The 27,999-nt window shown below is 49.2% G+C and overlaps 1 protein-coding gene, 1 long non-coding RNA gene and 1 pseudogene across 7 annotated transcripts; 1 reads left to right on the top strand and 2 right to left on the bottom strand.

The window, feature by feature from the left end:
* On the bottom strand, positions 1–2,081 carry LOC145543510 (uncharacterized). The gene is made up of 2 exons (XR_014080753.1): positions 1,447–2,081; positions 1–580 (listed from the first exon to the last, which is right to left on the bottom strand). It is a non-coding gene; the product is annotated as an uncharacterized LOC145543510 (long non-coding RNA).
* Positions 1,998–12,069, top strand: MKS1 (MKS transition zone complex subunit 1). 6 transcript variants are annotated; one of them, XM_081585239.1, is made up of 18 exons: positions 1,998–2,101; positions 2,521–2,634; positions 3,817–3,884; positions 4,302–4,624; positions 5,512–5,609; positions 5,808–5,936; positions 6,196–6,300; positions 6,504–6,612; positions 7,145–7,201; positions 8,414–8,456; positions 8,716–8,781; positions 9,046–9,116; positions 9,462–9,531; positions 9,627–9,734; positions 10,401–10,534; positions 11,032–11,114; positions 11,201–11,298; positions 11,413–12,069. In XM_081585239.1, the coding sequence occupies exons 5-18, from the start codon at positions 5,524–5,526 to the stop codon at positions 11,502–11,504; spliced, it is 1,251 nt and encodes a 416-aa protein (XP_081441365.1). In that variant the 5' UTR covers positions 1,998–2,101; positions 2,521–2,634; positions 3,817–3,884; positions 4,302–4,624; positions 5,512–5,523; the 3' UTR covers positions 11,505–12,069. The 6 variants fall into 6 exon arrangements, with proteins under 6 accessions (XP_081441365.1, XP_081441363.1, XP_081441364.1 ...); XM_081585237.1 differs by having other exon boundaries at positions 4,302–4,457; XM_081585238.1 differs by having other exon boundaries at positions 2,521–2,630.
* Positions 11,560–27,736, bottom strand: LOC145540419 (eosinophil peroxidase-like; annotated as a pseudogene).
* Between the last annotated feature and the right edge of the window lie 263 nt (positions 27,737–27,999).

Consider the following 27,999-nt stretch of genomic DNA (forward strand, 5'->3'; position numbering starts at 1 on the left):
TGTTATAAAACATATCTCTGTTTCTTATTTATTTTATACATAGTAGTTTGTAACTCCTAATCTCATACCCCTATCCTGCCGCTCTCCCTTCCCTCTCCCCATTGGGTAAGGGAATAAATAGCCCCCTTGAACTCTGCTCATGGATCCCAATTTTAAGAATCCTGATTTATATCAGTAAATAAAGGGAATAAAAATCTAGTTTCAGTTCAGTTCAGTCGCTCAGTCGTGCCTGACTCTTTGCGACTCCATGAATTGCAGCATGCCAGGCCTCCCTGTGCATCACCAACTCCCAGAGTTTACCCAAACCCAGGGCCATTGAGTCGGTGATGCCATCCAATCATCTCATCCTCTCTCGTCCCCTTCTCCTCCTGCCCCCAGTCCTTCCCAGCATTAGGGTCTTTTCCAATGAGTCAACTCTTCGCATGAGGTGGCCAAAGTATTGGAGTTTCAGCTTCAACATCAGTCCTTCCAATGAACACCCAGGACTGATCTCCTTTAGGATGGACTGGTTGGATCTCCTTGCAGCCCAAGGGACTCTCAAGAGTCTTCTCCAACACCACAGTTCAAAAATCTAGTTTACCTGTATAAAAATAATTTAATTATGGTTACTTAGACAAATCACTTAAATTTGCATATCATGTGATACAGTACTTTGCTTCTAATTATGTCAGGTTGACTTTGCTCTAAGTTAGATATGGTGTAAAACTACACTGCTGGTTCAGGCTCCAACTTTATCATTTGTTGTTCATATGGCAAAGTGTTGCCTATGCACAATTTTAAAAGAAAAAATTAGAGTGATCTTTTTTCTTAAGAACTGATATTCTGCCTCCATGGTTTCACCTGTTGAAATAATTATTACTATTTCCCAGGTTGGGAATTGTGTGCTCTTACAGAATAAATTGGTAGGTGAGAGGTTGTGAAGCAGAGTGGAAGGTGTTCAGGCTTCAAAAGACAGGCCTGGGCTGGAGTCTCAGCTCCTCTACCACTTACTCCAGTTCAGCCTTTAAGTTCTGGTCTTCAACAACTTGATTGGCTATGAGAATAACAAATACCTACCTAAGGGATTTCTAGGAGGATTAAGGACAATATAAACAAGGAGCCCAGGCTGTATTAGATCTTACATAAATAGGGCTATTGTTATAGAGTATTTAGTGTTACACAAGAGCAGCTTTGTTGCTGATTGCTCCCAATGCCATATGATTATGGGTTCAGGGGACAAGAAGCAGCAAATGACAAAGGCTGATAACTGCTGCCATCCCCGAGGCGCCAGAGAGCCGGACTCGAGGTTACAGGTCCCGCCTTTGCAGCCCAATGAAGCATGTCTTCAGAATGGCATTTTATTGACCTTTCTCAAGGTCAGTGCAGTATCTAAGGTGGCTTAAAAATCCGGAAATAACACACGCAGGGGAAAAACCAGTGCAATAATGACATGTTTTCCTTCCTTACTGCTAGCTTCCTTGTTTCTTTTTTCTCTGGTTCAGTGAATGTCAACCCAAGGATTAATAAATCTGACATTTTTGTTTGCTTCCAAGAAAATACTTTTACGTCTGGGTAACTGTCTTCACCTCCCGTCACTCCTCTGGGAAGAATTGGTGCATTCTGTGAGTCCCCGTCAACAGATTTTGAGGCCAAAGTGTCCCGAGATTCAGTGTAAGACTGTGCGGTGTGGTGGGAAAAGTAGTAGCTGAGAACTCAGGACACTCGGATTTGGGGCCCACGACCATTTCTGTCTGAATCTACATAATGGGGGCCGATAGCGCTGCTTTAGTTTCCTCATTCGTCAAGCGCATCCAGCCCGGCCTTGCGTGTGAGCGAGCTTTGTTCGCTCTCAAGACTAGCGGCGACCCTGCAGAACCATCCAACCGGCTTGGGCAGGGGCTCTGCCCCGGCAGGGCCCGCAATGGGCGGGGCTTCTGCCGCGCCGCCTAGGGAACCGGGTTCCAGGCTCCTCACGGCGTCTCAGTTGCCAGGGAAACCGGGGCGGCGCGCTTTCCGGCGCAGTCGTCCGCGGCGCAGCTGTCATGGCGGAGGCCATCTGGAGCAGTGACACCGGAGAGGCAGTGTACCGCTCCCGGGACCCCGTGCGCAACCTCCGCCTCCGGTAGTCGCATCACCCCAGAGCCCCGTGCTTTTATGCTCTCAGATAATTGGAGCCTTAATTACACTTCTCCTTTGCTGGGGCCCTCACTTCCGTTTGCATTACTGACCACTGTCACCCCGGTCTCCTCGCGTCTCCCTAACCACCTGGAACCCTCTTCACTCGCAACTTCCCCGTCTCACCCTTTCAGGACCCTACGCCCCTCAAATTCCTCAGAGCCATGTGTCTCCCTCCAATACACTCTCGCATCCTCTCCTCCCTGGGGCCCCATGCCCCCCTCCCCTCCCCTCTGTTGCCTGCACCCCGCCACATCTCTTGGTAGCCATAATCTCTTCTGTGTTTTGTTTCTCCATCCTTGCTCTGTGTTCGTCTCCTGCATGTGTGTCTTGTAACAGTATTTTGGGCTTCTCTTTTCCTGGCAGAGTCCACCTGCAAAGAATCACATCAAGCAACTACCTCCATTGCCAGCCTGCTGCGCAACGGGGGAAGGATCTCATAGACTTGGCCACTTTTAGGCCTCACCCAACGGCCAGTGGGTGTATGGTGGTGATGGGGCCCCTTGGGGGTCTGGGGAAGGGGCTAGGGCGGAGGTTATCTCTTAAGACAGAGTAGACCTAGGTCTGTAGTCTGAGAAAAGGCATAGAGAGGTTGGGTTTCTTGTCCAAGGCCACCGGGCTGCTAACTGTTGAAGTCAGAATTTGATCCCAGGCAGTTTTAACTACTACATTATGTTGTGTGAAAATTGAATAAGACGTGATTCCTATCATCAAGAAGCTGATATGAACTGTGGTCAAATGTAGTGAAATAGCAAATACCGTGCTTTAGATATATTATAAATTTACCTCTAAACCCAAATGCCATTTGTGACATTTTTTTTTTCCTAAGAGAAAATATCTCTCCAAGCTTGAAACTTACAATATAAACACTTTTTAAAAACAAGTTAAACATTTGGGTCTGCTTGGAAAATGCACTTTTTTTTTTTTTTTACCTTGCTGTGTGGCATGTGGGATCTTAGTTTTCCCTGTAGGGATGGAACCCATGCCCCCTGCAATGCAACCATGGGACTATTAAGGAAGTCCCAGAAAATGTACATATGAGTATTATCTGTGTTCTAGCCTTTTTCCTTCTCTGAGAAGCCAGAAAAGTGAGAAAGAGAAGACAATGTGTTTGTGTTAGGTCACTAGTCTCTTTGCTTTTGTTGTTTCTGTTCAGAAACATTCCTGGGCAAAAGTGTGAGCTGGTGGGTTTTGAAGCATGTATGTTTGGAAAAGGCGTACTCATCGAGGAGTGTACATATTAGATTTGGTTCTTTAAAAAAAAAATCACTTACATGTCTTTCCTTTTCTCTCTTAATACTTGGTCTCTTAAGGTTATAGTGTTTGTGATTCTAGATTTATGGCTTCAGAAATAATGAAGATAAAAATGCCATGGTTCCTGTCTAGCAAATGTAGATAATTGGGATTGAGAAAGAGCTGTTCAGCCTATATCTAAATTTCAGCTCTTGACTCTGAATTAGATTAAATAATTCCTGGAGGACGTGATTTCTTTTATTAAAGTTAGAGGGATGATTAAAACTTATTGGGTCTTAATCTTGGCTTCTGCACATATCTACTGCCTCTCTAGAGTGAGTACTTCATAATCAGTGAACTCTAACTGGTTTTGTGGCAAAGATAAGAGCACAGCCTTTGGTTATTTGACTCACTCTGTTTTCTTTGGAGGTGGACACCGCCCAGAGGAAGAAGAAGAGGAGGTTGTGATTGGGTGGCAAGAGAAGCTCTTCAGCCAGGTGGGCTAGTGTCCCTTGTCTGGTCCACATCCACCTGGCTGGTCGCAGGGAAAGCTTCTTGATACATACTGCTAAACTGATTTCCAGAAAGGTTACAACTGTTTATACTTCTCACTACTGTGTTTACGGGATCAGTGTAATGCAGTACCTGCCACTAGCCAGTTTTATGATCTTGAGTAGCACGCTTTTCACCTCTGGGCCACATACCAAAACGGAATTACTGTCTTGGTATGTCAGTTCTATAACAGCAGAATTGAATTAGACTATCGCTCTGGTTCCTTTTAACTCTAACCTTCATTGGCTTTTCTGTCCTCCACCAGTTTAGATAAAACATTATGACAAATGATATTTGACCAAGCAGTTGTAACGACAAAATTAAAATATTCTCAGTGGAACTCTGTTTCTTTGTGACCTCAGTTTGAAGTAGATCTGTACCAAAATGAAGCAGCCTGTCAGAGCCCTTTGGATCATCAGTACCGTCAAGAGATTCTGAAGCTGGAAGATTCAGGCGGCAGGAAGAACCGACGGATCTTTACCTACACTGACTCTGATAGATACACCAATTTGGAGGAGGTGTCATTCTTTCCCAAGTAGACAGACTTAGGTCAACTTATCCAAGCTCTGTAGCTCTCTTCACCTTTGTTTACCCTGGCTTTCTGGCCTCGTGTTTTAACTCAGAAGCCTGTTAAGTGAGCCTGTCTAGGAATTTCTGTGTGTTTCTGGCAGCCAGGCTGGAGTAGGTAGGTGGGCACAGTCTGTGGGTGGTGTGGCTGCTCCTCCCTGCCCCACCTGCTGGAGGGACTGGGGTAGCTGGCGGTTGTCTCTAATGCTAGGCTTGCAGACTACACACTGGGAGGAGCAGCCACTAGGTTTGATTTCCCCCATGCATCATGAGATCAGACAGGTGGATGGAGTCTAGAACCATCTAGATTAAGTTCATCATGGGATTCAGCCAAAACTGAACATACAGAATTGAAGAAGAATTCAGTACTGTATGGGGAATGGCTTATGTCCTCAGTTTGCCGATGACAGCGTACCCTTGTGCCCTCGTTTTAGATTTTCTTCAGTCACTGTATGATATGTTCTATCTTCTCAGTGAGATTATAAACTCCTTGAAGGAGGAGAGAGCCTATATTTTCTGATTTTTGTTTGTGAGCCAGTAGATTTCTAAGCCAGGTGTTAAGTGAGTATTTTTGAAAGTTGTGGGTTGGTAACATGTAAAATTTAGGTTGTCTGTTTTGGTAAAGAAAGGAAAATTACAGTTAGTGTTCAGTTACCTGTGGGAGGGTGTTTTACAGAATACTTGTGTTACATTTGGCATCTTCCAGCCACCTAGTGATGTCAGCATCTACCGGGTAGACTCACCCAACTCTTGATATGGGCTTACAGACTGCAGACTCATTTCTCAAGGGTAATGCGCTGCTACAACCTTAGGGCAGGTCAGGGCTTGGCTGGGCTCTTCTCTGAGCTGTTTGTGTCACTGCGCTCTCCATGAGCGTGCTGTTGTGAGGTGGCTGTGCTCTTAGGTCAGGTCCTGTGAGGCTTCAGAAGCAAGATTTCTCCCCAGGTGCTTGGTCCCACATGGCCCTGAGTGGCTGGCTTATACCAAGCTGCTCTGTTTTCCCAGCACTGTCAGAAAATGACCACCGCAGCCAGCGAAATGCCATCCTTCTTGGTCGAGCGAATGGCGAATGTCAGGCGGCGACGGCAGGACAGGCGAGGGATGTGAGTGCAAGTGTGTACAGGGCTGGGAGGTCCCCGTGTTCCTTCTGTGCCTGTGTTCTCCATATGTTCGCCGACGCGAGTGTTCCATTCTGCAATGGAGTGCTCCCCTGTACTCCTCCTGGGTGTGCTCCCTTGCATTCTTCCTTCAGGCTCTTCAGGGGGTGCCAGGGAAGTGACCCTTCCTGTGGTGTCTCCCAGGGAGGGTGGCATTCTTAAGTCACGAATCGTTACCTGGGAACCCTCAGAAGAATTCATCAGGAACAACCATGTCATCAACACCCCTCTTCAGACCATGTACATCATGGCAGACCTGGGGCCCTATGGAAAGTGAGTGAAGCTTCTCACTGCCCAACTCAGACCTTCATCCTCTTCTCCTGTCACTAACCATCATCCTCCTGTTACGGTCATCCCAGGTATATGGGAGGGAGGGTTTTGTTTCCTTCTTTTTCTTTGGAAGGAAATGGTTTACTCTGACTGTTCTCACGGCAGCCTCTGTCTTCTCCCCTGATGTGGACTGAATACCTCTTCCTCTTTCCCAGAAATGGGGCCAGCAGTCTTGAACTCTGGTGTTACCCCTGGTTTCTAGGCTTGGCTATAAGAAGCATGAACATGTCCTCTGTACTCTGAAGGTGGACAGCAATGGAGTGATCACAGTAAAACCTGACTTCACTGGCTCCAAAGGACCCTACAGGTGAGAAGAGGAAGAAAGAGGCGGTGGAGACTAGCACTCCTTTCCTTGGCTTCACTTCTTGCCTCAAGTTGAGGAAGTTCTCAGAAAGCCCTTCGTCTCTCCTAACTTTTAAATTCCCAGCCAACAGTTTGTCCCTGGATTGGGTCTGGAGGGCCTTGTCTCCTGTTTTCCCAGTCAGTCCCTTTGTGGCTCTGACCTTACAGAATCGAGACAGAGGGGGAGAAGCAGGAGCTGTGGAAGTATACGATTGACAATGTGTCCTCCCTCGCCCAGCCTGAGGAGGAGGAACGGGAACAGCGCGTGTTCAGGGACGTAAGTGCTGAGTCATCGGAGAACCAGAGAGCCGGGAGCTGAGGCCGCACCTGAGAGTGGGTCAGCAGTGGCCAGGTCTTGCTCCTGATGGCCTCTCCTGACTTGGGAAGCCCTGCTAACCTATCAGACACAAGGCTTTGAGCCTGTTATAAGATCATTATGCTAATGACAATCTATCTGAGCATGGGCTGTGCTCTGTGCTAGGGCCTTCACACGCATAATTTCATTTAGACTGTACCACAACCCTTCGAGGTGAATGCTTATTTTATGATCATTTTATAAATGAGGCAATGGAGATCAAGAAGCTAAGCAGTCTGCCCAAGGTCGCAGCAGTGTGGGAGCTGGGTTGGTCCCAGGCCAGTGGACTCCAGAGCCTCTGTGCTTCATTGTCTTATGTCAGCGGCAGGAATGCTTAGGCACCCGGCTCTCTGTGGCATTTCCCATTCCTGCTGCGTTTCTCCCTCCCATTCAGATCTGAACCGTGGTCTGGCTGGGACTGCATCTTGAGTCTCGGTGTGGTTTGTTTCCTCAGCTCTACGGCCGGCACAAAGAGTATCTCAACAGCCTCGTGGGCACTGACTTTGAGATGGTGAGTAGCCCAGCTTCCCGCACCACCATAAGCTGGGTTTCTGTAGCCAGAGCACTCTGACTCTAGCTGAGGGACGGTCCTCTCTTCAAGGTCCCCAAGACACACTCTTCAGTATAAAAAGAAAGTAGAAAATAACATACAGAGTATAGTCCTTGCTGTGTTTTCGAAGCATTGCAAGTTGATATAGAACAGTTGATGAATAGGAAGAGGTCTGTCTCCAAAGGGTACACACCTTCTGGGGGCTTTCTCTGGGAAGGGGATGGAGTTGGGAGACAGTAGGTGGCTGTTGAGGGGTGAGAGGGATATGTCAGGAATGTTTCCTTTTTATTCTCTAAACTTAGGTAGTTTTGAATTTTTATCGGTGGTGCATTCATGTATTACTTTATAATTAATTTTATTGTTGCTGTTCAGTCGCTCAATTGTGTCCGACTCTTTGTGACCCCATGGACTGCGGCGTGCCAGGCTTCCCTGTCCTCCACTGTCTCCCAGAGTTTGTTCAAATTCGTATCCGCTGAGTCAGTGATGCTATCTAACCATTAATTTTTTTTGTAAACAAGTATAAAGATGGAAAATGTCTTCCTTACTCTTAATGTAGATATTTTTCCTACATGCCCCATAAAGGAGGGAGGTGTCTCATTTCTGTTCATCAGATAGTTTGGCTTTTAAGACAAAACAGTTTAAGTCCATAATCCCGTGGTCCTATTCTTTGTCTTCTCTTAATCCAGGAGTTCCATTTCTAGATCTGGAAACAAAGATAGAGTTACCTGGTGGTCTCCCTCTCTGTCTGTAAAAAATTAGCTTTCACTATATTTATATTGTATTAGCAACAGATGTTCAGTGTTAAAAAGTTAGATAAGATAGAGACACAAATAATTTAAAAAGGAAACTGCCTAGTTTCTTGACCTCAGACCTCCAGAGGGAGCAGGGGTCTCCAGCCTCTTGCTGTACGGCAGTGGGCAGCTGTGGATGCTTCTCTTGGCCATTCTCATAAGTTCCCCACACTCCGTTGCCCTCTCCACCATTTAAATTAGGTGCTTTCCCCCTGTGTTACGCATTTGTAGAGAAATGGCAGGTGGGGAGGAAGCGTGGGTAGTTAAACGCCAGAATCGGACGTCTCATGTCAGGTCCTCTGAGGGTTTATCGACAGGCTGGAGGAGAGGCATTGCTTCCCTCAGACGTCCTCTGACCTGTCCCCACTTCTCTCTACTCCAGACCGTACCAGGTGCCCTCCGGCTCTTTGTGAATGGAGAGGTGGGTAAGTGTCTCACCAGACAGAGGTCCCCTGAGGCTTGGCAAGTGTCAGAGAGAGCACTGTGGAATAGTCCTCCCCACCCCAGCAGTGGCCTTGGGTTGTCTGCAGTGCTTGGGAGACTCAGGCATGAGTCTTTCCTGGAAACACAGAGCGTTTCCGGCCCTCGAGGGGCTTGCTTCCACAAGGTGGTAGGCCCTGCAGGACTGGGTCAGGCGTTAGGGGTAATAGGGCAATAAACTGAAACCATTTCCTGTTTTCTTAGTTTCAGCCCAAGGCTATGAGTATGACAACCTCTATGTCCACTTCTTTGTGGAATTGCCAACATCTAGTAAGTAGTATTCACAAGTCTCTCTTTTACCCCTTCTGACCATTCTTTTCAAGGTCATAGATCACTTCCAAGATGTGAAATCCTGTGGGGACGTGTCTGCCTTCGCCCTCCTTGGTCTCTCAGAAGCAGTTGCTACAGCTCACTTTCCTCACTGACCCTCTCCTCTTGCCTTCTGGCTCCGTGCTCCTCTCTGCTCTCTCGCTGGTGGCTCGGCAGCCTCCTTGCTGCCAGGTTGACTTACTCTATGTGGTCTTTGGCTTTTAGACTGGTCCAGCCCAGCGTCCCAGCAGCTCTCAGGAATAACACAGGCCTGTGCCACCAAGTCCCGGGGGATGGTATGGCAACAAGAGGGGCACCTGGTGGGAACAGAGCTGGTCCCAGCATGACACCCAAAGATGATCGGGCCAACAGCCCGGGGAGGACTCCAGAGCTGGGTCTGGCACTTTGCTGTGGGCCCTCCAGGGCCGCCTGGCCCCAGGGTGCTCTGCCTTTTTGAGAATAGCAGCAGCTTGCATGTGAGTGTCCCTTCCCCTCTTAGCCTCTTATTTCCCGCGTGGAGTAATAGTTTTTCCTTTTCCATTGGGACCGTGACCTTATCACTAGCCACAGGAAAAATGAATGCCAAGTGAGGCCTTGTCACTCCGTGGCACCGAGTATAAAACAACAGTCCTCCTTTTTAGGATAACGTGGCCTACTTCTCCTACCCTTTCACATTCGAGGCCTCCTTCCTCCACGAGGACGAATCTGTCGGTGAGTGGCCCGGCCGGTCCTGGGCCTTCGGGCTCCTCAGATGTGCCCTCTCCCGTGGGGGCCTCCCGGGACCGGGCCGCTTTTCCCCTCCGCAGGTGCGCTTCCAGAGTGGCCCGTGCTCTACTGCGAGGTCCTTTCGCTGGACTTCTGGCAGCGGTACCGCGTGGAAGGCTACGGGGCTGTGGTGCTGCCCGCCACCCCAGGTGACCTCTCGTCCCTGCCCTGCACGCGGCCCTGCTGTCCCCGCTCCTAGACGCAAGGCTGACGCTTCAGAGGACTCGACCACTTCCTGGGAGAAGCGGGGGTGACTGGGAACTAGAAGCACTTAGCTTGCAAGATTCTGTGCTCTTTTTAAGGGCATTTTCCTTCTCCGTTAGAGACAGCTGAGCAGCTCTGGGCTCTGATCCCGGCTCCTCTGATCTGACCTGCAGCCTTGAGGGAGCAGCCTGTGTCCAGATGGGCTCTGAACAGACATGCACTGAGCAGATCACTGTTCCTTTTGAAATAATAGCCACCGTCTCCTCTTGTGTGCCAGGCAGAGTGCTGCATGCGTCTCGTTTAATTCTCCCCACCAGTCTTTGAGGCATAGGTGTTGGGATTATTTCCGTTTTACTAGACGCGGAGAATGGGGCTCAGAGAGGCTGAGAAACTTGCCCCAGCACCCAGGTAGTAACTGGCAGAGCTAAGAGCTGAGCTTCTGTCTGATTGATTCCCACATGGGTCCCCTGAGCCTCCGTGGTGACCTTCACCAGAGGTCAGGCCGTCCCCAGAGCAGGTGTTTTAGTGGTGGCGAGGCCTGTGTCACTGCTGGGGAGTCCGCGAGGGACCGCAGGCCCTTTCCAGCCCTGGCTGCATCCTCTTCTGCCCAGGCTCTCACACCCTGACGGTCTCTACCTGGAGGCCCCTGGAGCTCAGCCCGGTGGCTGAACTGCGGAGGTTTTTCATTGGTGGCTCTCTGGAACTGGAGGACCTCTCCTACGTGTGGATACCAGGAACCTTCAAGGTAACTTTTGTCTCTGGGTAGATTTCACCCTGGGAAGTTACATCCCTGTCTTCTGGGAAAGGTGCAGTCTGGGTTAAGGCCCCTTAATCGTTCATTGCTTCATCAGTGCTTAGTCTCTTCCTTTCTGTGGCTCCAGTGGGAAATCTCAGCCACATCTTGAAGCACATACAGATGTCACTGCGCTCCTAGGAGAGCTCTGAGAAGTAGGACACTTAGAGGTTTCCCCTGGTCCCCATCAGAGTAACCGTCCCCTCCCCCCAGCCCATCCCTGAGACCTCAGAAAGCAGAGGGTCAGCCAGCTTCTTAGAAGACTGCTAATTCTCAAACGAGGCTGGACTGTTCCCTGATTGACAGGAGGTGATGGCATTTGGGTGTTGGGATGAAGTTTCCCCAACAGACCTGTTCTTCCCAAGAATGGGAATAAGAATGGGAGTGAGGCCAGCATGGTGCCTGGGGTCTAGAAACCAACTGAAACCTGACACTAACCGGATCCACAGGGGGAGCGTCTGAGCCGCTTCGGACTCCGCACGGAGACCACAGGCAGCGTCACCTTCCGCCTGCACTGTCTGCAGCAGTCCCGGTGAGTGGCCCTGGCCCTCTGCCTCAGGGCTCCTGGTCCCCAGGGCTGCAGAGCAGTCGTGGTCATGTGGCCGGCTTCCCCCATAGGGCCTTCATGGAGTCAAGTTCCCTCCGGAAGAGGATGCGGAGTGTGTTGGACCGTCTGGAGGGATTCAGCCAGCAGAGTTCCATTCATAATGTGCTGGGTAGGCTCCCCCCTCCACCCAAGTCCAGCCACCACCCTGCCCCCCGCCAACATCCACGTGGGCCCCGTCTCCCCCAAACCGTGGTCCTGACTCCCATGTCTGCTTCCCTCACAGAGGCCTTCCAGCGAGCGCGGCGCCGTATGCAGGAGGCCCGAGAAAGCCTCCCCCAGGACCTTGTGAGCCCCTCTGAAACCACGGTCTCCTAGCTCGCTGCAGCCCTGGCCCCTGCGATTAGTGACATTCACCACGGCCTGGGCCCTGCTACCTCTTCCTCTTTCTGGTCAGAGACCCGCTGACCTGCTGAGAACCAGAGGAGCTGAGAATCCTGACGCCCTCCACCAACCTGCTCTTCAGCTGCCAAATGGCACCAAAGCCAGAGACCCTGTGGCCCACAGGTGGTCCCCTCTTGATATGTCAGCTCCTGCATGCGCCCCTCACAAGAGGACAGGTGTTTGGGGTTTGAGACCCGTTTGGGGGTAAGGCCAGAGTTACTTCTGTCCTCAGCACCGCCTGCTCTCCGGCCTGTCTCTGGGTCTCGGGGGCAGAGCGCACTGGTCCGTCCTGCTCTGCACCTGCTGCACATATGGGGGCCCGAGGAAGAAGGCAGGCGAGGGAGGTCTTCCATTCCCAGCCCGGGAGCCCAGCCTCCCCTTCCTGCTGGGGGGCTGGCTTCCGGAGTAAATGAAGGCTGAAAGCAGTGTCCAGTCCTTTCTGCTAGCTGGCTAGTAGCTTTTATTGTGTTTTTTGTACATAAAAAGGTTTTCTACCATCTGACGTTCTGACGGCTTGTTTTCTGCTCAAGTCTCTGGCATGGCCAAGGTATTCTCCTTAATGTCGGGGCCCCTAACACTGCCGCCCTTCCCTGCCTTTTCCTACTCCAAAGTTTCTTTGGATTCTCCAAACTCAGCCCCCAGGAGGGTCTTCAAGGTTAGTGCCAGCTGTGTCTTAGCAGCATTCCTCTGAAACATATGAAGTGAAGTGTACGATAGGTCCCACGCTGCCCCATCCCCAGGCCAAAGCAGAAACAGCTTCTGGCCTCAGCGGTGCTTTTTTTGGCAGAAGCAGCGAGTGCTGCCCACCCTGCAGGCTCCAGAGGAAGACCGTGGGGTGGCTGGAGGCTGGGACTCTGGCCTCCCAGTTCTAGGCAAGGGTCAGGAACAGGCTGGGAAATGGATGAAAGTGGCTGGAAACCCTCCTTCTTGCCTGGGCCTTCTAGAACCCCTTGCTTGGCTCTTGAGCCCTTGTACGTGGTGCTGATGTGTGACCTGACACATAAGAGGGTTGCCTGGCAGAAGGGCTCATTGCTGCTGGGAGCCCCAGCCATCACTCCCAGCCGGAGAACCAGCCATAGCCCCCAGAAGCAAGAGCAGGAAACGGTTGCTCTAGGGGAGAAGGTAGCCTTGTGGTCTTCCAGGTTTCCTGGTCTCCAAGGTCAGAGGCCTGGGATGGACTCCTGCAGAAGCAGCACAAGTGGACAAGTGAGGCACTTGTTGGATGTCCAAAAGCAGAACTCTTTTTAGGGTGTTGGTGACTCAGCCGAGGCTAGGTGGACACTTCCTAATTGCCCCCTAGAGCCCTGGGCCCTGGAAGTAACTGTCAACCCAGAGCCTAGCATACTGGGGAGCCACTGGGAAAGCATGTCCTGTTCCTCGAGACGAGTTCTGTGTTTCCTGCTTAGAGGCCTGAAAGGACTCAGCTGTCCTGTCCAGGGATGGATGTGAGGGCCTGAGCCAGCCCAGGGCTGTTGGAGGAGGCCCCCTTACCTGTGGAGGCCTCTTCTGCCTCTCCAGGCAGATACGTTCAGGCTGGGCATGTAGGAGCAGGGCACAAAGTCCCAGCGGTAGAGCTGGCCCTGAAGATGTCCCTTGGATCAGTGGTGATACCAGGGTTATCACACACAGTTCAAGACAAGGAGATGTGGCTCAGGGCCATGCGCCGTCTCTCAGTGAAAACACCTTGATTCTGCCCCCAGAACCTACCAGAACAATGGAGAGACATGGGTGAAGGTTTGGGGGGGGGGTGAACAGGAGTGAGCACCTGCTGTATGTGAGGTAGTTTAACCACAGGGCGACATTATTTCATTCAATTCTCAAAAATCCCTGCAAAATAGATATGGTTCCTATTTTATAAAGGAAGAAACGTGTTCAGCGGTCAGATAAATTGCCTTGGTTTTAAGTGCACAGTAATTTAAGTATCCTGGACTGGATTTGAACCCAGGTCAATGCCAAATCCAAATGAGGAGTCAAGTCTTAAACCACAAACTTGTTGGCGGGAAAGCATATTTGTTAATAGCTCTTTATGCCTGTGTTTCCTGGGATCCTCAAGTCTGAAAGAGCCAGGCTGAGAAGTTTGTCTCCTGGGTTATAGGTGCCTCCAGCTCAGGCAAGTGGCCTCTCTCTGTGTGACCAAGCCTCCTAGTCTCAGATCCTATGAACTTGGAAGCGACGAAGCTAAAAAGAGTATTCTTTCATCAAGTCTTGAAATTCTAGTGCCTTTCTGCCCTGCCTCCAGGGCTGGTCCCTTTAGGGGAGGGCCACTTACTTACCTGTCTCCATCTCAGGCTCTTCGGAACTGGTTCTCAGAAAGACAAGCCAGAAGAGGCCCCACTCGGGCCCCTGGCAAAAGAGGCTCTGTGATGGCCCCAATTCAGTTGTCAGTGTTGTCCGGTGTCCCGTACAGATCCAGGAACTTCCTTGCCAGACACTCGTTTTTCAGAACCCAGCTAAGCTGTGCCAGATTCTGGGGCCGGGAGAGCCCGCAAAAGCACCTCCAAGCATTGTACCCTGTAGGGCAAGGGGCAGGAGCAGTTTTATCTTCCCCCTGCAGATTCCCATTGGCTTCTGCTCACCACAATTTGTCCTGATTTGTCTCAGGAGAGCTGTGTGGTCAGACAATATTGGGCGGAACAAAATCCCTGCTGGCAGAAGAGGCCTTGAACTTTCGAAAGACCGAACCACTGCTCTCTGGTTTTCAATTCGAGCAGACAACTGTGTTTCGTGCGTACACTGAGGAGTATGTCCTAATGTAGGAAGCTGTTGTAAACCAGCACTCACCACCACAATGATATGATCGTGGCATTAACTAGGCACAAGTAAGACAATACCCAGAACATAAAGACTCCCAGATGTGTAGAATGACTGAATGAGTAAATCAATGAACAAACCAAGAAATGAAGAGCATGGATAAAATTTAGCTGCTCAGAATACAACCACCTGCTGCATGATTCCATTTATATGAAAGGTCCAGAATAGGCAAACATGTAAAGCTAGATTAGTAATTGTCAGGGGCTGGGGTGGGGATGAGGAATGACTATTATTACTTTTCTTTTGTGAGTGATGAAAATGTTCTGATATTACATATGATGTACAACTTTATACTAAAATCACTGAATTATATACTTTATAGGGTAAATTTATGATATATTAATTATATCAATATAATTTAAAATTAAGTTTTAAATTAAAATTTTTATTTAATTAAAGTTAAAACTTTAAAAATTAACTAAAATTAAAATTTTAATTAAGAAATATTTTTTACCCACTCAGAAACTAACAAAGACTAGCCATATTGATTTCTCAGCCATCAGGATCCCACACCAGGACCAAATCGCATGATATGATGGGACCATCAAGATAGGAGATAGCTTTGTCATGACCCAAAGAGACTCCAGCCCAATGCTGTCCACTGAACTACAACTCCCAAACATCATCCCCAAGCTGACAAAGGAAAACCATATGATGTTTCCCATTAATAGGCACTGCTGTGTGAATATCCTCAGGATCCTCACACTTCTGAAGTACTTTATAATCCTTATGTTATCAATGGGTATTTACTGAGCTTGAGCAACTGTGACTTTTCCAAGGTCACCCCCACCATTCCATGGAGCTCAAACCAGGCCTTCCAACTCCAAATTTGGTATTGGACTTGGGAAGGGATTAGTGGAGACCGCAAGAGCTAGGATGAGACAGCTTAAAGGGAGCAGGAACTCGCTGTGTGGTTAACTTGGGCAGCTAGCAATCTCAGATCTCCAGCAGGGGGCGCCACCACTCTGTCAGAGCACCAAAGCGGAGGGAAGGAAAGACACTCAGGCTCTTGAGGGTCTGTTATGTGCCTGCCTGGTCCTGTGTTAGGTGCACTAGGAATTTCCACCCTTTACTATACACTGCCAAAGATTGGCAGAGGCAGATGGGGCTTCAGGTTGCATTAAAAAGGAAATTAGGAGATTGAGAGAGGGAGAGATAAGAAAGGCTCTGGCCAAAGCCTTCCCCTAACATCATTATGTCAACAGAACGCAATGGTCATAGCAAGCACCCTTCTCCAACAACACGAGAGACAACTCTACACATGGATATCACCAGATGGTCAATACCAAAATCAGATTGATTATATTCTTTGCAGTCAAAGATAGAGAAACTCTATGCAGTCAGCAAAAACAAGATCTGGAGCAGACTGTGGCCCAGATCATGAGCTCCTTTTTGTAAAATTCAGGCTTAAATTGAAGAAAGTAGGGAAAACCACTAGGCCATTCGGATATGACATAAATAAAATCCGTTATGATTGTGTAGTGGAAGTAATAAACAGATTCAAGGGATCAGATCTGGTAGACAGAGTGCCTGAAGAACTATGGATGGAAGTTTGTAATATTGTACAGAAGACATGATCAAAACCATCTCACAGAAAAATTCAAGAAGGCAAAAGTTAGTTGTCTGAGGAGACTTTACAGATAGCTGAGAAAAGAAGAGAAGTGAAAGGCAAGGGAGAAAGGGAAAGATATACTCAACTGAATGCAGAGTTCCAAAGAATAGCAAGGAGCAATAAGAAGGCCTTCTTAAATGAACAATGCAAAGAAATAGAGGAAAACAATAGAATGAGAAAGACTAGAGACCTCTTCAAGAAAATTGGAGATATCAAGGGAACATTTCATGCAAGGATGGCACGATAAAGGACAGAAATGGTAAGGACCTAATAGAAGCAGGAGAGATTAAGAAGAGGTGGCAAGAGTACACAGAAGAACTATACAAAAAAGGTCTTAATGATCAGATAATCATGACACTGTGGTCACTCACCTAAAGCCAGACATCCTGGGGTGTGAAGTTCAGTGGGCCTTAGGAAGCATTACTATGAATAAAGCTAGTGGAGGTGATGGAATTCCAATTGAGCTATTTAAAATCCTAAAAGATGATGCTGTTAAAGTGTTACACTTAATAAGACAGCAAATTTGGAAAACTCAGCAGTGGCCACAGGATTGGAAAGAATCCCAAGAAGGGCAATGCCGAAGAATGTTCAAACTACCATACAATTGCATTCATTTCACATGCTAGTAAGGTTATGCTCAAAATCCCTCAGCTTTAGCAGCATATAAACTGAGAATTTCCAGATAAACAAGTTCCATTCAGAAAAGGCAGAGGATTCAGAGACCAATTGCCAACATTCGTTGGATCATAGAGAAAGCAAGGGGTTTCCAGAAAAACATCTACTTTGCTTCATTGACTATGCTAAAGCCTTTGTGCATATCACAACAAATTGTGGAAAATTCTTAAAGAGATGGGAATACCAGACCACCTTACCTGTCTCCTGAGAAATCTCTATGCAGGTCAAAACCAACAGTTAGAACTGGACATGGAATAACTGACTAGTTCAAAATTGGGAAAGGAGTATGACAAGGCTGTATATTATCACTTGCTTGTTAACTTATATGCAGAGTATATCCTGCAAAATACCAGGCTGGATGAATCACTGGCTGGAATCAAGATTTCTGGGAGAAATATCAACAACCTCATATATGCAGGTGATACCACTCCTATGGCAGAAATTAAAGAGGAACTAAAGAGTCTCTTGATGACGGTGAAAGAGGAGAGACAAAAAGCTGGCTTAAAACTCAACATTCAAAAAACTAAGATCATGGCATCTGGTCCCATCACTTCATAGCAAATTAGAAGGGGGAAAAGTGGAAACAGGGACAGATTTTCTTTTCTTGGGCTCCAAAATCACTGCAGATGGTGACTGCGGCCATTAAATTAAAAGATACTTTCTTCTCAGAAGGAAAGATATGACAAACCTTGACAGCATATTAAAAAGCAGAGATATCACTTTGCCAACAAAGGTCCATTATAGTCAAGGCTGTGGTTTTTCCAGTAGTCATGTGTGGATGGGAGAGTCAAACCATAAGGAAGGCTGAGCACTGAAGAAATGATGCTTTGGAATTGTGGTGCTGGAGAAGACTTTTGAGAGTCCCTTGGACTGCAAGGAGATCCAACCAGTCAATTCTAAAGGAATTCAACTCTGAATATGCATTCAGAGGACTGATGCTAAAGCTGAAACCCCAATACTCTGGCCACCTGATATGAAGAGCTGACTCATTGGAAAAGACCCTGATGTTGGGAAAGATTGAAGGCAAAAGGAGAAGGGGGAAGCAGAGGATGAGATGGTTAGAAGGCATTACCAATTCAATGGCCATGAATTTGAGCAAACTCTGGGAGATGATGAAGGACAGAGAAGCCGGATGTGCTGCAGTCCATGGGGTTGCAATGAGTCAGACAGACTTGGTGATTGAACAACAGCAATAACATAGTGGACTGAACAGGAGGACAAAAGGAGAAGTTTTGAACCTGATTCGAATTGTACTACTTCCTAGTTATGTGGGCTTGGGCCAATTACTAGATGTCTCTGAATTTATTTCCTCATCTATAAAAATGGCTGTCACAGCTGCTTTCAAGGTCATTGGGAGGACTGGAAGAGTTAATGTCCATTAAAGATCCTAGCAAAATGCCTAAGTTTTCTTCTTTCCTGGGATAAAGTCTTTTTGTGTCCTTACCAAACAACTAAGGCAGGCTTACTTTTACTCCACTGGTTCCCTACTTCTCAGGCTCTTTGCCCTTCCCCACTCAGAGCCAAGATCCAGTTTCTATATCCCTGGGACTTCCTCCCTGGATCTTGCCAGGGTGGTTGGCAGGGGCAGCTCTTCCCTGCCTTTTAAAGCTTCTGTTTGTTTTTTTTTTCTTTTTTTCTACTTGGAAAGTCCTTTTTTTTTGTTTGAAAATAAATCTTTATTTTGGACTTTATAAAAAGCAATGCAGTACCCCATAGACTGATGTTGAATGTTGTCTACAGTGCAGAATCCATGTGCTAACATATGTTCAGCTCCTGTGTCCAACCTATTGTGTCCCTAAAGCTAGTGACCCTGGTGAGAATGGAGAAGACGTGGCAGAACAACAACAAGGAGGTCCCAGGGATGCTTTACTGCATCAGCCTCAGCACATCCTGTAGACAATTCCAGTCAGAAAGGAGGCGCCAAGGCTCTTCCCTGAACCACCCTGCTCCCCACCACCATCACCAGCAGCCCTGCTCTGGGGAAGCCTGGGAGGAGGGGCTGGCAGCCCCCTCACCCGGGAGGGTATGGTCCCAGCTGTCACTGCATGTTGATCAGCCAAGTCCAGCCTGGTGCTTCTCACTTGCCGAAACAGTCAGTCCTGGAGCTCATCACTAACCTGGAATCTTGAGGGTTCAGCTTGGTGGGGTGGTGGCTATGAGGCCTTGGGGGATGGGGTCAATGACACTGGGTGGCAGGGGATATGAACAACACAGATTTGACCAGCCTCTTGGAAGCCCCAAGAGTCATCACACGATGCCAAGCTAGCCTAGAGCTGGACAAGCCAGTCACTTGCATCTATCAGGTTTGTGTCAGGAAACAGCAGCCTGGGTGGACACGAAGGAATCTGGAGCTGGCTGGGCAAGAAGTGTCCCCTCTCACACACTTCTTTGAGAAGGAGTGGAAGGCAAGCTCCTTTCAGGACCATGGCCACCCATCTCCTCCCCTTTTAGAAATTCTCTGATCCCGGAGGGGGTGGCAGACTCGTGACTGAAGGTCTTGGTGGCACCTGCTTTATTTTCACAGTCCTGGGGAGATGATCAGCAGAGGCCTGGCCTCCTGGCACTAAGCTGGGCTCCACCTCCACTCCCACCTGCCCCTGGGGAACCTGATCACCGTCATGCATGATCTGCCAGCTGGCAAAGAAGGCAGAGCTGAGTGGGACTTGGGAGTTTGGTGCTGAGGCCCGGTACTGGCTGTCCAGATGGAACATGAAGGGCTGGAGCATGGTGTGGCTGAAGTGGAAGGCTGGGGTGAAGACATTGGCATGGAACCCCCCAGGAGGGCCCCAGGGTTTTCCTGGCTCTGTTTTCTCCCAGAACCAGGGGCAGAAAGTCCCGGTAGGTGAGGATCTGAAAGAAAAAATGGAGGAGGAACATTACTTTAGTGGCTGCCCACCTACTCCATTGTCTTTGGACAGATTTTTTGCTTTTTCAAAGGACTGCTCAGACACATTGATTCTTTCGTGGCATTATGTTAATTGTGGTGGCATTAATTTCCCATTGTCTGATGAGGTATACTGACTCTCAGAGGGGTTGGGTGACATGAACAGGGTCACAGAGCGAGTTAGTGGCAGAGTTGAGGGTACAGGTGGCAGATCGGGAACACCCCCAATCACCCAGACCTAGTTGACTTGAGGCATCTATCTGGTTTGTTCCTTCTCATGGCTCCTAAGGGATGCTGGGGCCCAGGGCCCCCTACCTGGACCGCAGCCCCCACGATCTTCCGAGCCTCCTGGTACAGCTTGTCTCCAGTCCACCAGGGATTCAGGCGTCTCAGCTCAGTCGCCAGCCGTGTGTGCACGACTGCCAGTTTTGGGGTTTCAGTTGACCGAGTATCACCCTGAAAACCCCAAGTTCAGAGTCACCACAGTCCTTCCCAGAGAAACATCTTTCTGCTAAGGCAGACACACACAGCTCTGGGGACTAGAAAGAGGTGGTGAGACTTAGCAGCCTGGGCCAAATTCCTGGCCCTCACTGGACCTCTATCCCCTCAGTTGTGCTGCGAGGCTCCTCTGACCCACACAACAGGCCAGGAGGGGGAGGACAGCGGTCCCTAAGTCTGAGGTCCCTAAGTTCCTAGAAGGGGTTTGTGTAAAGTGGGCAAGCACGGGGCAGCTGCTGGTTTGGGGCAGGAAAACCTTTGCTTGATGATTCTGCTTGGCAGGATGACCAGAGCCACGGCTGGTAGGGTTCCTGGGTGATTCTAGGATCCTTGCCTTCGAGACTGAGTCCACCTGTCCGGTGAGTTGCATCCCTCTGCAGGGTCTCTCCTGGAGGCTGTACCTCTCCTTAGCTTTGGGCTTTGTATCATGCCGCTCTCCCCAGGGAGCCCCAGGGAAGGTGAAAGAAGGAGAGTCTGGAAGAGCCTGTTTCTGTAGCCAGACCTTCTCCTTGAGGCCGGGAAGGAAAGTGCTGTCCTGAAGGTGGTCTTACATACGGTCATTTGCTGTTTTTGAGCTAAGCCCTTGTGTATGGTTTTAATCAATCTACTCTTAAGCAGACCAAGGAGCCTGCTGCTCTTAACAGGAACAAAGAAACATACAGTCCTTAGAAAGGGGGCTGGAGCCAACTCCCTCCAAAGGAGGTGGTGGAGCAGAGTGGAAAGAGCCCAGACCTGGCCACTACACTGACTCCAGTCCCCATGTGGACTCTGCCATCGGACACTCTGCTCTGGAGCGCATTAGTGATCTTCACTGAGCTTCTCATCTGCAAAACAGGGTGATGATAATGCTGCCTTTTCAGGGCTGCCTTATAAGGATGAGAGATGGCACATTCAAATATCTTAAATAACCAGAAGTGATGGCCATCATTATGATAGAGAGCGGGGGAAGGGGGGAAGACCCCCAGGAAATTTCAGCTTATGCATCTGGAAAAGGTACCAAGTGCCAGTCCAGTGTCCAGCTAGTGCAGGGAGGAAACTGGCTGCTAAGGACACTCAGCCTACAGAAGAAAAAAACATTGGGTGGAAGTGAAAGCTACTTTCAGGTAATTAAAGAAGCTATTATTGTGTGAAAGAGAGAGAGCTTCTTCTCTGAGGGTCTAGAAGCTCGGTGAAGAGCAACAGATGGACGCTGGATCAAAATGAGGGGGGCTTTTGAAACAATCAGGACCACTCCAGATGGACTGTGGGGGGGATGAGCCCCTTATGGGTGGAGACAGTCAAGCAATGATCTCTGGACACACATCGGTTTTGCAAAAGAACTCCTTCCGACATACTGCTTCTGGGAACCATGCACAGATCTGTGTGCCTAATATTGAGGTCTGAAGCCATGTACCCCCCACAGAGTACCCCCTGGGCTTCCCCACCTGGAACCTGGGACTGGCTCTTTCCTAGGGAGACAAGACTGTCCGCCCCTGAGTCTGACCTGCCAGGAAGCAAGGGTTGCATGCCGAGGAGTTGGTCATGTGTTGATGCATGGTCATCAGTTGATGCATGGAGGCAGGGTCATCGTGCAGGTTGTTAAAGGGAGCAGGGCCCGGCCATTTTCCTGGAAGTGGGTGCTGAGGGCGAGAAGCCCCAGGAAGTTGGTCTGATTGCAGAGCTACATGGCGAGGGTGACCTCACTGCCATACAACATGCTGGCGTCCACAAAGGAGGTGAGTCCATTGATCTGGTTGCGGACTTTGTTTTTGCTCTTGTGCCAAGCAGAAGAAGGGGATGCAGTCTCGCTGATTGGTGGCGCGTGGGTCATTGGGTGGGGTCTGAGGTGGAAGAGGAGTCACTTAACAGGGGCTCTTCCTGAGCAAGCTCACTCCTCCAGGTCATCCTTCACATGCTTCAGAGCCTTGCTCAAAACTCCCTTCTTATTTGCTGTATATGTAGCACAGGAGCTCAGCTCCAGCCCCTGTGATGACCTACAGGGTGGGATGAAGGCTCAGGAGGGAAGAGGCATATGTATACATATCGCTGATTCAAGTTGTTTTACAGCAGAAACTAACACAACATGCAAAGCAGCTATACTCCAGTTAAAAACAAAAGCAAAAACTCTCTTCTTCCAGGAAATCCTCCATGATCCATCCAGACTCAGGCTGCTCATTAGGTTATCTGAGCATCCTTAGCACTTGGTGCTGTAGAGTCATGAAAGGTTAGAAATGGATGAGGCCTTAGATCCTTATTTTACAGACAAGGAAACTGAGGCTCAGAGAGAGGAAGGACAACTCCTCAGCTGGAGAGGAGGGAGCAGAAACTAGTTCTCTGGCATGAAGGCTTGTGCTGCTTTCACTCCACTCAGTTCAACAGACATTAGCCCCTTTCTATGCTGGGTGCCTTGGAGATCATGAAGGTCAAGAAAACTCCAGACAGGCTGCAGGAAGCTGGCAGTTCATTGAACATAGACCTGCACATATAGTAATATAACTCTAAATCAAGGTGGCATTTACTGTGTTAGATTTAAAAGTCAGAAGTGCTAGTCGCTCAGTCATGTCTGACTCTTTGCGATCCCATAGTCTGTAGCCCACCAGGCTCCTCTGTCCATGGGATTCTCCAGGCAAGAATGCTTGAGTGGGTTGCCATGCCTTTCTCCAGGGGATCGTCCCGATCCAAGGACTGAACCCAGGTCTCCTGCGTTGCAGGCAGATTCTTTACCATCTGTGCCACCAGTGAAGCCACTAAAGGTATACTAGGAAGATGGGGGATGGCTCCCCAGAGAAGCAGGAGAAAGGAGCCAGCCAGGGGCCCCACATGACACATGGCGAGGACAGTAAGGGTGAGTGAACATGTGAGTGTGTGTGTGGGGCGGCGGCTCCATGCCCAGCAGAGGCTCTGCTCCCTGGAGTTCGTCTTTTCTTCCCTAGTGTCCCACACCATCCTTGCTCTCAGCATGAAGCAGAGCACTGTCCTCCCAACCGGACACTAGGAATTGGTGGGAGCTGCAGGGGCCTAGGACCACCCTAGAGGGAGAGAAGGACAAGAGCTGAGAGATTCTAAAGGCTTCCAAAAGCAGCAGCCCGGAGGCTGCCCCTGTTGGAATGGGACCCACAGGTCAAGACCAGTCTCAATTGCTTCCCCTTTTGTGAAGTCTGCACCGAATCTCCTGGCAGATTGCCCACCTTCACCCCTCAAACACAGATGGAACTAGGTGTCTGTGTCAGACTGTGCATCTTGTCGCTGTCTGATACTCCAGAATCTCAGGCAGCTCCCTAAGGCAGGGGATCTAGGCTTTCAGATGCCCAGCCCCAGCTCTTGGTCGGGGATGGAGCCTGGGAGACCGCAGTACGTACCTTGATGGGGAAGCAGGGGGGCAGCTGGGCACAGGTGCTCTCACAGTCGACACCCTCAGTGAAGGCCACTCTGGCTGGGGACTCAGGGGCAAAGTCCAAGTCACAGTCAGTGAACTGGCCCCACTGCTTGACCTTAAGGGACCGGCCATGGTCGGAGGTCAGCCTCTCGCTGGGGGAGCACATGATCTGGTTGGAGAGAGCCTGGGCTTGGTGGGGAGAGCACTCATTGTGGGGCACTGACCCCACACATGTCAGAGCCAACCTAGCACTCGGGGTGACAGGGTGCCCCCACGGGAGTTAACACAGCCTCTCCTCCTCTCCCGCCCTCCCCTCCCCTTTCCTGCTTTGTCCTACTTCCTATGTGGCTGTCATTCCTACAGAGATGCTCTCCAGCCTGGCTCCTGAGGATTCCAGGAGGAAAGAAAGGGGAACAGACCAGATTGGCTGACTCAGACCCCACCAGCTCTTCCAGAGAGATAAACGATAGATCGGTTTATACAGACTAATGGATAACTAGATAATAGAACTGATTGATAGATGCAAGGATTGGTTGCTAGGTGACAGATGATAAATAGAGAATTGGATAGATGGAATGAGCAATGGAAGAAAAATTGATAAATAGATGCTGATAGATGGATAGATTGGAGAAGGAAATGGCAACCCACTCCAGTATTCTTGTCTGGAGAATCTCATGGACAGAGGAGCCTGGCGGGCTACAGTCTTTGCGGTCACAAAGAGTCAGACACAACTGAGTGACTAACAGTACACTGGATGGATAGATGACTGATTGTGATATTGACATATAAATATAAAATTGATAAATTGTTAAATGTGAAATAGGTCAATACATAGAGCTACATTAAGCTGTATTATCCTTAAAGGTACCTTGATATGAATTCTTTCAGTAAAAACAGTACTATAATGGCTAGTACCAATATCTTCCCAATCCAGAGATTGAACCTGGGTCTCCTGCATTGCATGTGGATTCTTTACTGTCTGAGCCACCAGGGAAGCCCAAGTGCTAATATATCACATCCTATATAGATGTTTATATCAAGGACTTTAATAGTCACAACAGAAATATAGAGTGGGTTTTACAGCTATTTTACAGCTGAGGAAACTGACTCAGCTGGGGTCCTTGCCCAGAGTTATCCACCAGTCTGTGGGACAGCCTGGTTCAAGCCCTGTCTGGCTGTGCTTTTGTTTCCCACGTTTAGAAGAGATGAAGTTTCCTCCAGCCCCTCAGTCCTGACTCACAACGGGGAGGAGCAAGCTGTTGCACCTCTTGCCGGGGTCCAGCCAGAGGGGAGAGACAGCCTGTCCTCGTACTTGGCTGGCAGCCCGCACACCAGGGGCTGTTTGGAGGCCCCCAGCCAGGGTCTCCTCCTGCAGCAGGGGGTAGGCTGGGGTCAGTAGGGCTGGGAAGGAGTCGGGGGGGAACCGACCCCTTCCCAGGTCAAGTGCTGCTCCAGCACCCACTTGCTGTTGCATCTCCTGGTGATGGTACGATATTGGTTACCGCACTTCTCAGCTTCTTCCTGGGGAGTGTAGTCACTGGCCTGGGACAGCAGCTGCAGCTGGGCTTTCATTAGCACATCTCGGGGTGGGGTGGTGGGCAGGGTTCCAGCTTCTTCTTGAGCTGGTCTCTTCCACACCTCCCATCTTTTTCCTCTCTCCCCTCCTAACACCCCAAGGAGTGCATCCTGCACCCCCACCCCTGCCCCTGCCACTTGGCTTTCTTCCACTCCACAGTACCAGTGACACTGAGGGATCTGGACCCCTGGAGTTGTAACTTCTCTTCCAGCAGCCCCACGGCCACATGAACGACTGTCCTGGTGGCCGCTACCGGTTGTTTGAAGAAGGACAGGCGGTCCATGGGGCTGGCCGAGCCATTGCGAAGGTGCTGCTTGATGCTGCCCGGGAGAGGAGGAACGGGGGCTGGAGGAAGGAAGCACACCACCCAGCAGAGCTCCAACTGGACAGTCAGGACAAATGGACAGAAGGAGGGGTGGAAGGGAAGCTCTCTACCAACATGGCATTGCCTCACATAATCGGTTGTACTGAAGGCATGCTGTACCCTCCTGGACTGGCCATAGAGACCCCAGGCCCAACCCTGTTTGCAGCTGTGGACCCAGCACCCTGGGCCTGTCAGTGTTTGGAATGTTTCTGGAACGTAAGTAAACTGTGTCATGTCCTGGCTCAACTCCATGAGTTCACACACCCTCTTTCACCCTGGAAAGGAGGACATGTCCCTTTCCCCACCAGATAGGATTTCCACCTTCTCCAGGTGACAATTTGAAGCTCCCAGGGTCATAACCCTATTAGTTCAGGTAGGTGGAGTGGGGCAGGATTTTGGGGGCCACACGGGGGTGACTTGGAGCCTTTGGGTGGGCAATGGGTGGGCCCCGTGACTATCTCTGGTGCAAGGCCGAGAGGCCAGGAGCTGCGCTGCCCGAGGGATATGAGAACAGGCGGTGCACTAAGCATGGGGGCCAGGGTGGGACACTCTCCTGGGTGGGCTGTCTAGGAAGCTCGGTTCCCTGTGAGGCCCGTATGAGCCCCTCCCTCTATTTGTGGAATCCAGAACCCATTGCTGGGGATGGACCAGGCTCTTCACAGGCTTGGGGCCTGGCTATGTAACCCGGGTGGGTTAATTTTGACTCCCAAGCCAGGCCTCAGCAATATGTGAATCGTGAACTTCCAGATGTTCAAGCTGGTTTTAGAAAAGGCAGAAGAACCAGAGATCAAATTGCCAACATCTGATGGATCATTGAAAAAACAAGAGAGTTCCAGAAAAACATGTATTTCTGCTTTATTGACTATGCCAAAGCCTTTGACTGTGTGGATCACAATAAACTGTGGAAAATTCTGAAAGAGATGGGAATACCAGACCATCTGACCTGCCTCCTGAGAAATCTGTATGCAGGTCAGAAAGCAACAGTTAGAACTGGACATGGAACAACAGATTGGTTCCAAATAGGAAAAGGAGTATGTCAAGGCTGTATATTGTCACCCTGCTTATTTAACTTATATGCAGAGTACATCATGAGAAACGCTGGGCCAGAGGAAGCACAAGCTGGAATCAAGATTACCGGGAGAAATATCAATAACCTCAGATATGCAGATGACACCACCCTTATGGCAGAAAGTGAAGAAGAACTAAAGAGCCTCTTGATGAAAGTGAATGAGGAGAGTGAAAAAGTTGGCTTAAAGTTCAACGTTCAGAAAACTAAGATCATGGCATCTGGTCCCATCACTTCATGGCAAATAGATAGGGAAACAGTGGAAACAGTGTCAGACTTTATTTTTTTGGGCTCCAAAATCACTGCAGATGGTGCTTGCAGCCATGAAATTAAAAGACACTTACTCCTTGGAAGGAAAGTTATGACCAACCTAGACAGCATACTAAAAAGCAGAGACATTACGTTGCCAACAAAGGTTCATCTAGTCAAGGCTATGGTTTTTCCAGTGGTCATGTATGGGTGTGAGAGTTGGACTATAAAGAAAGCTGAGTGCAGAAGAATAGATGCTTTAAAACTATGGTATTGGAGAAGACTCTTGAGAGTCCCTTGGACTTCAAGGAGATCTAACCAGTCCATCCTACAGGAGATCAGTCCTGGGTTCATTGGAAGGACTTATGTTGAAGCTGAAACTTCAATACTTTGGCCACTTGATGAGAAGAGATGACTCATTGGAAAAGACCCTGATTCTGGGAAAGATTGAGGGCAGGAGGAGAAGGGGACAATAGAAAATGAGATGGCTGGATGGCATCAATGGATATGAGTTTGGGTAAACTCAATGGACATGAGTTTGGGTAAACTCCAGGAGTTGGTGATGAACAGGGAGGCCTGTCATGCTGTGGTTCATGGGGTTGCAAAGAGTCAGACATGACTGACTGAACTGAACTGGATCTGCTTCTGTGATTTTAACTTTTATTTTGCCACTTTTCTTATCAGAGGCATACATAATGGCCTGCCTCAGGGAGCCCTGCCTACAGCCCCCTCTGCCTGACCTTTGGGTTAGGGTGCCTTTGTTTGGCTCACAGCGAGATAGCCTGACCCTGCCCACCTGTGAAGGTCTGTGACTTTCTTTGTGAGTTCTTTGTGTGGGAAATGGCTCCACTCATCTGCTGCTTACCAGCTCAGGAATTCACTTTTGGCGGGGCTGGAATTGCAGATCGCTATGGCATTTTTGTTGATTGACATGACAGGAGATATTCCATTTCATACAACCCATGAAATGGCTATAAGGAGTGAAACTAACACATCCCCCCCTGCCTGAGGTTTGTCATTCTAGGAAATATTTGAATTAAATGGTCTTTTTACTTTGTTTCCTTACCTCCACCCATCTCTGATCCATAAAAGATACCGGCATCCAGGCCCCCACAAGATGATTGTTTTGAGACATTAGTCTGCCATCTTCTTGGTTAGCCAGCTCTCTGAGTAAAGTCATATTCCTTGCCTCAACACCTCATCTCCCAGACTTATTGGCTTATCCTGTGGCAAGCAGAGCGAGTGTGACTCGGTAACAGTTGGACCTCAGGGGTTAGGGAGTCATGAGGGAGAGCTCTTCTTGGGTAAGAAAAATGAGCAAAATGAGGGTCCAAGATGG

The sequence above is a fragment of the Giraffa tippelskirchi genome, chromosome 3 (assembly GCF_054371585.1).
Source record: "Giraffa tippelskirchi isolate mGirTip1 chromosome 3, T2T-mGirTip1v1.2.pri, whole genome shotgun sequence".
NCBI lineage: Eukaryota > Metazoa > Chordata > Mammalia > Artiodactyla > Giraffidae > Giraffa > Giraffa tippelskirchi.